The sequence below is a fragment of the Pyrgilauda ruficollis genome, unplaced genomic scaffold, assembly GCF_017590135.1.
Source record: "Pyrgilauda ruficollis isolate IOZ18807 unplaced genomic scaffold, ASM1759013v1 scaffold10, whole genome shotgun sequence".
In the NCBI taxonomy this organism is placed as follows: domain Eukaryota; kingdom Metazoa; phylum Chordata; class Aves; order Passeriformes; family Passeridae; genus Pyrgilauda; species Pyrgilauda ruficollis.
The window spans coordinates 7,486,789-7,500,211 of record NW_024508101.1 but is presented as its reverse complement, the minus strand read 5'-3'; the positions used below and the strand labels follow the sequence as shown (position 1 = coordinate 7,500,211).

The following is a 13,423-nucleotide window of genomic DNA, read 5'->3' as shown; positions in this document are numbered from 1 at the left end:
TACTATTTTCACTTTTGTGTGGTGGTAAATTATTCAGCTCACAAATGCTAAAACTTGAAACGTTTATGGAAAAAGCTTGTTTTCGTAATTACACTTATTCCACTTTTTTGTGAGCTTCCTGCAACATTTGTCCTAAGGTCCTGGTGTTTCCTAATGTTGGATATTTATCATACATTTTGCCACTGGCAGGTTGATAGGTACTGTGGGAGCTTCATACAAGATTCATGGCAGCTTCCTACTTTTTTGAGGAACAAAATTGGGATGCAGAAAGTCTGTTTATTGGGTCGGGGGGGTGGATATGTAATAAAAAATCACTACATTTGTGACTGTGTAATAGAGAATAGTTCACTAAGGAATATGAAGATTGAAAACACATTAAAAACTTCTCCAAAGGTAATTGAAAGTTAGGAAGTTTAATTAGAAATCCACTGTAAAAAAACTGTAGCATCTGTGGATATGAAAATTTAAGGAGAACATGCATGGCACTCTGTCTTTCAGTTTAAAAGCTGCAGACATTAAAGGATAGTTTATATTTAGGAGCATGATTTAAAGCCTTTCTTTGTGATTGCCACATTCTGGCAGTGTGGCAGTATCACTGACACAATCAGTTTTGAAGATCAGCTTTCCTTCCACAGCCCCATGGCTGGGCAGAGCTGGAGCTGTGGTGGCATCAGTGCTTCTGTGCTGCTGCTGCTGCTGGCTCTAGGATTATCTAAATCCAACCTAAATCTAAATCCATCTTCCTGTATTCTGTGTTTGTTCCAACAAGTACTAGTTAAGATGTACCTTATCAGAGATTGTTCTTGGGGAAAGCTTCTTTCAGATTTTTTGACTTCTCAGAAAACTGTCCCTGGTTGTTTACACCTCTCCCAAGCCTGGCACACCTTCCCTGTACTGAGCTTGCAGATTGCTTGGACCTGTTTGTGTCTCAGCAAGCTCGTCAGGATCTTGCCCTTGGTATTCGCTCTCATTTTTCAAGCAGTAATTGGAATTTTCTGCAAGCACGAGTGTCTCATGTTAAACAGAGTGATGACAGAGAATAATAAAATGAAAAGCCCTTTTCCCCCAGGGCAGGAAATCTTTGTTCAAAGCAGCACTGTGAACTCTTAACTACAGGCTCTCCTTCTCCATCCCTTTGATTTTGGTATGCCATCACTTTAGAGGAAGACAGTAAAATTTCAGCAACTTTTCCCCCTAATATAATGATTTAACAACGTGGCTGCTTTCTCTGCAATTGGAAGACCTCTGAAAGATGCTACTGATTTTTTATCAAGGCTTTCAGGGATTTTTATACATTTACCTCTGCAGCCTCATGCTAAATCAATCAGTAAGAGATATGTCATTCAAATCATTCTTTTCGGCCTTGTATCTAAGTGCAGTCTTTAAGCTTCATCCTACAGATTTCACTTTATTTCTGCTTCCCAGGAGGGGACTGCAGGTGAGAGGAGAGGGTAAAGGGAGGCTGATTTTTCAGCCAGTCTGGATCTGCACTATGTGCCTTGCCTCCTGTCACTATTTACGTGGCTTAAGCACCTTCCTGGACTTACTGATACAGCTCCTTTTACATGGCAAACAGTGATGGTGAGATCTTCTGGCATCAAGTGACAGCTTCAGGAGATAACAGAGAGGAGCCCTGGGACTGAGGTTTCTGAAGGATCTTAAAACGTTTCACTTCTGTAGTGAATTTCACTGGTACTTGTTTGTTTAAAACAATTTTTTCCTGTTTGAAAATCCACCCTGCTGTTGAAGTTCATTACTTTGTAGCCGAGCAAGGGCACCTCTTCCTTTTTCATTCTCTGTGTGGAAGAAAGGATGATTTTGTTTGCTGGTGGTGACATTTCAGTATTTCTTGAGATTTGGCTCGTGATGGAGCAGTTCAGGTAGGGCAGAGACTTGGAGGCAGAGATTCAGATCTGTAGTGTTGCTCAGCTAAATGCTGGAATGCTTGGGCAGGTCACAGCTGCCAGTCCCTGAAAAGGGAAGCATCTCCATTTATCCAGAGCCTGACTGAGGTTCTCACCTCTCACTGCTGTGCTTCTTGAAGTCTGTAGGCTGCCCCTCCAGAGCTGTGCAAGCAAAGGCTGGGACCTCTGTTTTCATTTGAAGAGGAAATACTAATTCGTTCTGCCCATCCCTAATAACTGGTTGAATTTTGTTCTAAGAGAAACATGGAATTTTCTGCCATATTAAGATGATGGGATAGGATGTCTCCATGAAATGATCAAGTTAATTGCAGAAATGAGGGGATTTGATTGCTTTGCAATCATTATTACCATTTTCATTCAAAAATGAAAAGTAAAGAGGCATTGAGTACACACAAAGATTTGTCTGAGGTAATTCTGTTAAAAAAAGGACCCAAGAAGAACAAATAATGAAAAACCTCCAAAATTAAAGCCTCTAAACTAGTTCTTTCTGTGTCAGTTCTGAGATTTAAAATCACATTTTTGTAAAAATGTTTAGAAAATAAGTGAAATTTTAAAAAAGGTTTCTATTTCTACTTCTTTACGAATGGATGATGAAAATCGTATTACTCAAAATTTGCTAATTTCTGTTAAACTATATCTGTGTAAAGGTTTATGTGTTACAGACAAGTTTATATCAGAGTAGCTGATCCATTAATTAAAAAGTTATGCAAAATCAAGGAAATGCCAATGTTTTTAACAACAGATGTTTTAAACAAAACCTGTGTGAGAAAAACAAATGCATTTGATATTTTTTTAAGTGGAAGTTTTTATACAAGCTTTAATTAGATTTTGGCAGAACACTTTAATGGTTTTTCATTAATGAAGACTGCTCATTTCTTTGTACAGTAAAAAGAAGAAAAAAGTAATCTTGGGTTATATTTAAGGAGCAGACAGTGTATTAAAAAACTATTAAAGTTACTGCAGTCATTGACAGAATGATTTTGCATGAGAAAAGAATCTAGGAAGTGTCAGGTAATTTCAGACAAGGATGGGTGATAACATCTCTGGATGGATTGAAAATGTGTGTGAGACCCCAGGTGCTGCTGAGCTCCCTGACCCAAGCTCTCCTTCCAGCCGTGGGAGCCCTTTTGTCCCTGCTTTCAGCAGAGGAGAGTTCAGGTCCACAGAGACCTGGCTGCCACCCCTGCACACCCTGCTCTTGCATTTGGGTGACCTGGGGTGGGTGCAGCCCTCCTGCCCCAGCTGTTGGACCCAAGCCCATGGTTTTCTGGAGGCAGGACTCTGACTTCAGTTCCTGCAGAACATTATCAGTTATCATTCTTTCTGTGCTGCCTCTGCAGCAAATATTCCAGCTCTAGAATGGGGCTGCTTGATGTTTTACCTTTGCCTGCAGGTTGTCCCACCCTCTCAGTGGAAATGTGTGTTATTTGTTAACACAGGTGTGGGTTCTTAACTTGGTTTCTGAAAACGGAATTATTTATCAGCCTTAAAAGGCCAACTCAAATTCATTTGAAATTTTATTTGATTTAAGTCACCATGCTTACTGTTGGAAAAATGAAATACAAATAGCCATAAGTTCCTGTGTTTCAGATGGGTAAATGTCACACACAGAATTACAGGATTTCTTTTTTTAACTAGGTTTAAGTGAAACAGTCTTTATTTAGTGTCATGTTTTCATTTAAAAGCATTTATTTAAAGTTCTAAAAAACAAAAAATTCAATAAAGTAAGACAGGTGTAACTGCAAATGATTAATGATATAATTCTCACTACTTTATAAAGTGTCTAACGCTGAAGAGATTTATACAGTGCAGAATGGCAATTGTGCTTTGATGGAAGGAATAGGTAATCAATATCAGCAAGCTTGGAAAAAGTGTTCTATTTCCTCCTCTAATGATATAGGGCTTTTTTGCAAAGCAAGGATGTCTGGAGCATGAGACACTTGGAAGAAGAATTAATTTGAAATCTGTAGTGGAAGATCAGTTTTAATTGAAAGTGCACTTGAATGTCCATGGAAAAAAACAGGCAGTTGGGCCTGAACCCTTCTGGTGGCCACCTGGGAATTTGTGAATCACATTGCACTATTCTTGATTACATTTCATAGGTTGTTGAGTGCCTTTTTTTTTTTTTTTTTTTTTTTTCCCTTCTGGGTAGGAGCTATAATTTATTTAGTTTTCTTTCGAACTCAAAAGTTTTCCTCTCCCCTCCCTGGACTGCCTTCCCTTTTCTGTGGTCATTGTTAAAGCTGGGGCAGCCCCAGTTCTGCGCTGCTGGGAGTGGAGATGTTGGGGTTGTGGCCCCTATATCTGTCTCAAGCTGCAGCCATAATGGTGCAGGTCACATTGCATGTAGTCATTTACATATCAAAAACCTGTGAAAGAAATTAATGGCAAGCCTAGGCACTTATAAAATCTTGGGCTGATTTTAACTAGCAGGTCTTGAACCTCTAAATCGGAGCTTAGCCTTATGACTGTAATTTGTGATGTCAGGACTTGGAGTCACAGCACCAGCACTAAGTTGAGGTTTTGAGTTGCTGAGAGTTTCACTGCATTAGATTTTTTTTTTTTCTTTAATAATTCAGCACAAGTATGGAAGCATTTTATGCATGGAAACTTATCTTGTCACATGAAGAAAGCAGATACTGCTAGGCTTTATTTTGTTAGATTATAGATTTACAAGCAAGTGAAGCTACTGTGTTTATCGAAAGAGATTTATTGCTATTAAATTAATTCAAGCAAGTTAAATTAATTTAAGAAAAAAAAAGAAAACTTGTTTTTTAAAATGAAACAAAGCCTTTAAATGTCTGTGAAACACTACATTTCAGCAAGAGTCAATTCAGGTACCTAAGTCACTTGAGGTTTTAATTCAACATGGTGGTTTGTTTGTTTACCCTTATGGCTTATTTTATTCATTTTGACAAGGCAGTTTTCACTGCAGATAGGTTGAGAACTGGGTATACTTAAAACAAATAAATAAATAATTGTGACAAGATGCATGGAAGAAACCCTACAGTCTGTTAAAATAAATCTGCCTACTTAAAAAAAGGGAAAAAAATCCTCATTGACACCAGAATACTTACAAAAGAAAAACTGGAGTGCACAGCTCCTTTTGAATGCACAGCTGAAACCACTGCGATAGCCTCTGTGAGCAGAGTGCTTTTGAAAAGCTCACCCCTTGTTTATTATAAAGCCAGAAAACGAGAGCTGGTGGGTTTGATTATGTGTAGTGCTAGATATTTAAAGCAAATTCCCAAATTTCATAGGGTAGATGCGAGGTTATATGTAAAGTAAATCTGAATTTCCAATTAACTCACTACAGACCAATTACTAAGGGCATCCTGATTGGAGAAAAATAGCTGTGTTTGAGTGGAAGACATTTGGTTTCCCCCATGTAGGGGTTTTAATAATTCTGTTCTCCTTGGTTGTGGTACATTGGGAAATAACTGAAAGCAGCTCTTGCTGACAATATAAGTTGAACTCCGAGATAAACAAAACTGATTTTTAACCTGGGCAGATGATGTAAATTATTTTTAAACTATATTGCAATTTTGCCTAATTGTACTTGAAAGTAAAATTTTCTTATTATCATTTAGGTACCAAACAGCATTTGTGTGTGATGAGTATAGCAAAATCTTGCTATTGATTAAATGTCCTGCATCAGCTCACGAGAAGAGAGCACTAATGCACTTTGCAACTAGATAGATTAAAACCCAGAGGCCAAAGAAACTGGCCTTCCCAACTGCTGGGTTTGGATGGCACTAATTGAATATACATATGCCTCTCAGATGCAAGGGTAATAAATGCACATTGGTGCATCATTTCCTGCTGGCTTCCTGCTGAACAGACCTCCTGACTGCAGTTCAGAGGTGTGACACAGGTGTAACATCAGGACTCTCAGGAGAGCAGAGTTACTGAGTTGTAACTTGGTTTTCGTAGTTGAGCTTGGGCAAGTTGCTTCACTTCTCAGCCAGCAACTTCTTTGTCTTTACATGAGAATAGTGTAGCTGATTCCTGCTGTAAAGCACTTCAAGAGCTGTGAGCAACAAGTGCTTTACAAGAAATCTATGCTGTTATTTCAGGAGCTTAAACCACTGTTTGCACTCATGGGAAGATAAGCTCTCAGTCTCTGTTAATACAACTTAAGGGTTGAAGAGGCAGGTCATAAGAAAAATTTGAAATTTGGTTTAGATCCTCCTAAGAGTGGTGCTGAGAGTCCCTGGTGTTCTAGTACATCTTGGGCTGGTATGTGGTGTGGATGACAAGGTCTTTGCCTCAGACCTTTCATTTTTCCATATTATTTTAATTGTTCATCAAAACTACAAAACTCAGGTAAGAATAATGACAAAATAAATTTACTGTGTATTCCTGAGAGGTTATTGTCTTGTTTACTTCTTCCGGAATAATTTTTTTTTCCATTGTTGTTTTCTTCAAATTTACTAACATACATTTAGTTTAATTCTTTCTTTTATTATTTTCTGGCTTCAAAACCTCCAAAAGAAATGAGATCATTAATAAAGATCATATTATCTAGGCATAGTATTGCAAGAGCACAAGTTAATGTGTGCCTGTTGCATTATTTGTCCATAATGAAAGCATAAACTATACAGTAATATATTAAGGCTGGAACTTTAGGGAAGTTCTTGGATCAACATGGTAATTGATAACATATGCATGGGAGGAGCTTGGGAACTGCAGAAAGTTTTATAGAATAATTGCTTTTAAAAAAAAGGCCATTGTTCATTACTGCCAGAGGCAAAGTTGGAACATAGCACAAAGCCAAAGGATTTCAGTCTCCTCATAAGTTAAAAAGTCTTAACCCCTTTCAGACGTGGGAATTGTAACTGTGGTGGAGTTACCTGGGGAGCTTCAGTCTTCATCCTCACACTTAAACAGTTCCCCAGCACTGTGGAGCCACTGGGATGTTGACATTGGTGCTTTTTCACAGGTACCTATGGTCCCGAGCACTGGGTGACGTCCAGTGAGAAGTGTGGGGGGTCTCACCAGTCCCCCATAGACATCGTCGACCACCTGGCCCATGTTGGAGATGAGTATCAAGAGCTGCAGCTGGATGGTTTTGACAATGAATCTTCAAACAAGACTTGGATGAAAAACACAGGAAAAACAGGTATGTTCTCTTCTGCTTGTCTCCATAGCCTGACTGCAGTCAATTAAAAATTCAAGCCATGTTCCACCCTCCTCCATTTTCATTGTTCTGTTGTTTGGGTATTTTTGTCTTTTTTTTTAAATGTAATTTTTCAGTAGGAGCCACCTACCGCTGCCTCTGCATTCTCTGCAGAGCTAGTTCTACAGATTGATTTTGAGGAGTTTTTTTTAAGGGCTGCTTTTTTTTGGTGATGTTTTTTTTGTTCTCAGTCTAAACTAATTCTCTTGGTAGTCAGTTATTCCTCTGAATAAAAGGCAGTGTAAGAGTTTCAAGGTGTAACCTTGAATTATCAGCTTTGGGAGGCTGCAACACCTAATCCAAAAGAATGCTGAGATGCAGGGCTCAGGGGGAAGGAGAGGGGAAGTCTTAGAAATTGGAAGATTTTAGAGAAGAAAGAGCAATAACTGTTCAGAGTAGTGGGGGCTTATTAATGTTTTTCTGGTATGATTATAGCACAGTGTTCTTCATTGAACTGAATCCTTTTCTGCTCTGTCTGTTCTGGCTTTTAGAGAAAAAAGAGCAGGCATGAGTACTGCTTATTTTTACCAAAACAGTTCAACGAAAGGTCAAGGTTGATTTATATGCAAAGCTGCATGCATTTGATTACTCTTTAATTCTAAAAACGTAAAAAGCAGAAATTATAAGGCCACCCTCTTCATTTGACAAGGTCAAGTATTTTTAGGGAATTGGATTAAACCACTAATTAATTCAATTTTATTTATTGGAAGTATATTTTTATCTTTATTAACATCTGACATGCATCTCTATAGTGCTCTCTGTGCCATGTCCCCTGTCACAGGTGGGCTAGCTGGACCCAGGGCATGTACCTGCTCTGGAGCTGGTGGCTCAGCTGTACACACAGTGTGACCTCAGATGCACCCATCAACTCCAGGGCACTTCACGTCTGAGCTGTGGCCTGGAGTCCAGCAAGTGCTTCAGGTCCAGCCCCAGCATTTCAGGATCTTAGCAGGAGTTATTGCCCCTCAGATGAAATGGAGTGGCAGGCTGTAGCCTGTTTTCCTTCACTGCAAAGCAAATCCAGTTGACATAAACCACCACCAAGCATAGCTGGGGGTTTTGCTGCATTACTTGGGGTTTTTCCCATCTTCACTGAGAAGTGCTCCTGTTTGCTTTGAAATCCTGACTTGGTTGCCCTTGATAGCAGCATGAGGTTCAGGCAAGGTTGAATGCTATGGAAATTTGGTGCTTAATTAATCTACTCATGTTATGCACCCTGCCCTTTATGGTCAGAGAGGCTGTTTATGGTGATCAGCAATAAATGTAATTAGAAAGATCATGAAAAAGTGATGGTGCTATTCTTCTAAGGATGTTAATGCTATCCTGTACATGCAACAGAAACATTGCTGCACATACAATAGGAAACCGTGTTAGAATCATACAATCATTTAGGTTGGAAAAGACCTTTAAGAACATTGATTCCAACCATTAATGCAGCACTGCCAAGGACACCACTAAACCATGTCCCTAAGTGCCACATCTACACATCTCTTAAATACCTACAGGGATGGGAGCTCCAGCGCTGTCTGGGGCAGCCTCTTCTACTTCTTGGCAACCCTTTTGAAATTCATTCTAATACTCAATCTGAACCTCCCCTGGCAACACTGGAGGCCATTTCTTCTTGTCCCATCACTTGTTATCTGGGAGAAGAGACTGATCCCCGCCTGGCTGCAGCCTCCTTTCAGTGAGCTGTAGAGAGCAAGAAGATCCCCCCTGAGCCTCCTTTTGTCCAGGCTGAGCCCTGCCAGCTCCCTCAGCAGTTCCTTATCAAACTTGTGCTCCAGACCCATCCCAGCTTCCTTGCCTTCTCTGGACACACTCCAGCCCCACAATGCCCTTCTTGTAGTGAGGGGCCCAAAAGTGAGCCCAGAGCTGAGTACAAGGGGACAGTCACTGCCCAGGTCCTGCTGGCCACACTGTTGCTGGTGCAAGCCAGAACCTTGTTCTGTTGAAGTGAAAAGTGTCAGCAGATTTTCTGGTTCTTGGTGCAGTTGGCAATGAAAGCTGAAGCTTCAGTCTTCTCTGCTGGGTGATTTTAGCACTGCTGCTATATTTGATTTCCTCACCCATTGGGGTATGGATTTTTGCTGACAAGTTATTGCTTCTCAGAGCAACAGTAACTGTCACTTTTCCTGGTAACTTACGGCCTTTTACTGGTAACGTGAAGACTCTTTTTGCCTTGCTGTCAGCCCTGATTTCTTCTCCTGAGCTCCTAACTCCTCCCTTGTTTTATCAAGTCCCATTCCTTTTCTTGGTTTTCTGACCTTTTGAAGAAACTTGCCTGGCATGAATTTTTAAGGTGGTAAGTGGTAGAGCAGCAAACCAAGTAGGATGTTTTGGCTTGTGGGTAGAAGATAGAGGCCGACTGTGCCATAAATCGCGATGCATTTTGGCAGCAGAGTCTTGCAGCAGATGGCCACACAAGACCTTCATATTGCAGACTGACAGAGACAGTAAACTAAATAACTGTTTAAGAAATGGTGATGGATGTAGAGGGCATTTCTCAGCAATTAATGTGTGGTTTAAAGAGACAGAGGTCCCTGGGAAAGCTAAAGGCCCTTAACCTTAATGCTCATTAACTGGCAGGAAATATGCTGCTTGGGTTATTGTTATGGCTGTAGGACCTAGTATTTTTTTTTTTAATATTTGAACAATGAGTTATTTTTAGGCTCTGAAAGGTAATTCTGTTTAGATTTGTTCTGCTCTTTCTTCTTTGTGTCCCCCTCTCTATCAGGTAAAGAGCAGACAATGTACAGAAAACAGTGTTTCGTTCAGAAAATATCAATGGATTTTATAGGTCTGTCTTGACCAGAAGTGCTTTTGTGCACAATTACATTGGGAAAGGCACTAATGTGGGTTCAATTTCTTAGCTGGAGTAGCTGACCATAGTATTAAGTGCTAGAGATCACTTGGAGGATATACACATTTCATAGTTGTATTTGCATTAATTGTGTTCATACAAAAAATTTCTAAAATCAGGAGAATTCTGCTCAGAAAAACTTAGTAAAATTTCTGCCAGAAATGTTGTTTAGTATCCCATGTAATGTGCATCACTCTGCCTGATCCTGACCATCAGAGCTGCTCTGCTAGGGCAGGGGAAGAGCTCTTTGAGTCCAGGTTTATTCCTGCTCCCACAGAGGTGATGGGCATCCAACACCAGCCCGGAACCTGAAAATGACGTTACACATTTGTGGTCCTGGTGGCTGCACACCACTTTCTTTGGTTTTTAATCTCAATTATATAGTGTTTTAAATTAGTGGGCTTTGGGGCTTGATTCCTTGCACTCTACAGAAATCCTGGGATAAAAGCAGTGGCTCCCAAAGCCCAGTAAAGTGATGTTTGGTTCTTTCAGAACTGAATACCTGGGGTCACAGGAAAAGGAGGGAAGCTCCTGGCTGTAAGGGGATGCTGCTTAGCTGGGAAGGTGATGGGAACATGTGTCATACAGCTCAGCAGTGTAAGAAATACTGTAAAATGAACAATTAGATGAACATTACAGATTGTACATCCTCCTAATTATCCTTTTTAATTATTCATCTAAAACAAGTAAAATGACCCCTGACAGAGCCATAAATTATTTGGGAACTATCAAATATTTATTAGATGCAACTGAATTTCCACAGAGGTTTTTAACAGATGCATGTGAATCTGCTTTGCTGTATTCCTCATCTCCTACAATTTCATCTATGGAATTTGTAACTAATTGAATGAGATTTTTCACCATTTAAAATACTGCTGAGCTCATTGAGAATTTTTTAAGGGAAGTAGAGAGCAGTGGTGCTTTCAGTCACTTATGTTTCAGGGATTTGGTGTAAGCAGACAGACTACCAGCAGTACCCTAGCGGACACTCGCAGTATCCTATAGGCACTTCTGCACCACCCATCCTCCTACACAAAGCACTTGGATGCAAAGAGAGTGCAAAAAGAAGCAGAAATCATGGAAGAAAACAGCCCCATGATTTTGCTGGCACAGTTTAGAAACACCCGAACATCTCATGCAATTTAACATTAGGATGGTTTTGACACAAACCGTTTAACTTTGAGCTCTGTGGAAAAATTGCACCTGAGATGATGTTGGTGTAGGTCCCTGTCAGGGGAGGGCACAAAGCCTGCTGCAGCAGAGCCTGCACTGTATCACCAACAGAGAAATAACTTTTATTTCACAAGTAGCTTTCTTTTGTTTTTTTTCAGCAGTAAATAAAATCTTCCTTCTTACATAAAGAAATCGGATTTATATTAATGTTCCTGTTGTGATGACACACAGTTGGCTTAAGAACACAGAGAAATCCTTGTGGGTTTTGCTATTTCCATTAAAAAAGAAAAAAATCTCCAAAGTCAAGCCCTCAACTTAAATCACAGGATTCTAGGCACAGCAAGCACTGGTCTGCAATGACTTTTACAGAAACAATATTCAAATTTTAGTTCTGTTTTTGTGAAGGATGAGAAAAAATAATTTTGCAGGGAGCAGTTTTTAGGAATGGCATGTATTAAAACCAGGATATGCTGGAAAGGAAAGGGATATTATAGTGAGAGTAGCAGAAAGGAATTTTTGGAAAGCTGGAATCAGTTCTTGGTTGGACCACAGGCCTCCCCTGTAACATGTACCAGCTTCCACCATACGATTCTGCCCTCTGTCTGGACCCACAGCTTTTATTGTTACATAAAATACAAAGGCTTTTGGAAGTGAAAAGAGAATACAAAGAAGATCTTTCTGACCCTCATTGAATCAGGTAATAATAATATCAGAGTTACTGTAATAAAACCCAGTTCTTATGGAGGATGTCTCATGACTGGGTCTCAAGAATGTTATTGTGACTCTCCTGATTTTACAGAGAGGAGGAGCAGGGAGGCTAAGGAAAGCACCCAGCATGTCCAGCAGTAGAGGTGGGACAGGGCACAGGGGTCCCCACAACAAAAAAGAGGAAATCCAAAAAACAGGTGACCCATTCTTTTCTTAACTTGTGATCTGCAGACCGTGAGGGTTTTATAAGGGCAGGACCATGGTCAGCCATTACCCTCTGGAACCACATTAAACAGGTTTCGACGTAGTTTCCATTTAGAATTAATGAAAATCCAATAAGGATGGCAAAATGTCCTTGAGAAATTTGGACTTTGGGATTTTCTGTAGTCTGTGTAACTTCATAATCATTTCCAGAATTAGCCAACATTACTTGCAGACCTGATTTTTAACAATCCCTCTAAAGAGGAAAATGATGACCCGACATTTTACATGCATTAGGAAAAGTATTCTGATATAATGAGCAAAAACTGTGTTTCAGAAGAACTATGCTGAGTTTCTTTCTTGTTGTTCTGTGTGTGCAGTTGCTATCCTGTTGAAGGACGATTATTTTGTCAGTGGTGCCGGGTTACCGGGCAGATTCAAGGCAGAGAAAGTGGAGTTTCACTGGGGTCAAAGCAACGGATCAGCTGGCTCTGAACACAGCATCAACGGCAAGAGGTTCCCCGTTGAGGTGAGTGGAAAGACATGTGCTTGTGTTCTCAGAGAAAACAAAATCAGAATGTGTTGCTGTAGTCCGAGGCAACTGTGAAATAAGGCAATGTTTCTTTCAGTGAACATATCACTTTGCAGGCCCTTCCGGCCCTCACAGCACTCTATCCATCATCTCTCATGTGCTTCTGCAATGTCAGCTCCAAGCTCTGCTTTGCTGGCCTTGCCAGCTCTCATGTCCCATGGGTTAAGTTGCAAACAGCCACTTTTCTCATTTGTCCCATAAGCTTTCCGTGTGTGGGAGGATCTGCTTACAAATATCTGCTGAGTGACCTTGTTGTCCTCCAAACTTTTCCTTTCCCATGACGCTTACAAACAAATAGCAGCAGTTTGGGAGCCATCGTGCTGAGACCGCTGTCTGTCATCGCAATTGCCTCCTTGCCCACACACAGGACCTGATCTCTACCTGGGTTCAGCTGCTGTCCCCTGCCTGGCACTAACAGTTCCTCTCCATAGATCTGTGCCAACAGCTCTGTGTTTGCTCTGCCTGTGCTGGAGCCAGCTGGGCCCAAGCCAGCCCCAGCCAAGAGCGGCCCAGCTATCCCAGGAGTGAGGGACAGCCTCGGGCACAGCGCCCTGGGAACACAGCCCTGCTCAGAGCCAGGGCCAGGCACCTGTGTGCAGTGACTGCAGGGACATGGCTTCAGATGAGCTCAGAGCCAGGGCCAGGCACCTGTGTGCAGTGACTGTGGGGACATGGCTTCAGATGGGCTCAGAGCCAGGGCCAGGCACCTGTGTGCAGTGACTGCAAGTACATGGCTTCAGATGGGCTCAGAGCCAGGGCCAGGCACCTGTGTGCAGTGCAGTGAC

General features: G+C 41.0%; 1 protein-coding gene across 1 annotated transcript in view; it reads left to right on the top strand.

Moving 5' to 3' along the window:
- PTPRG (protein tyrosine phosphatase receptor type G) overlaps positions 1 to 13,423 on the top strand; it is a 382,051-nt gene that overhangs the window by 189,644 nt on the left and 178,984 nt on the right. Inside the window, exons 3-4 of the mRNA XM_041461824.1 lie at positions 6,868 to 7,047; positions 12,427 to 12,575. Of these exons, the coding sequence (XP_041317758.1) occupies positions 7,026 to 7,047; positions 12,427 to 12,575 (171 nt within the window). The 5' untranslated portion in view covers positions 6,868 to 7,025. The remainder of the gene's footprint in view (positions 1 to 6,867; positions 7,048 to 12,426; positions 12,576 to 13,423) is intronic.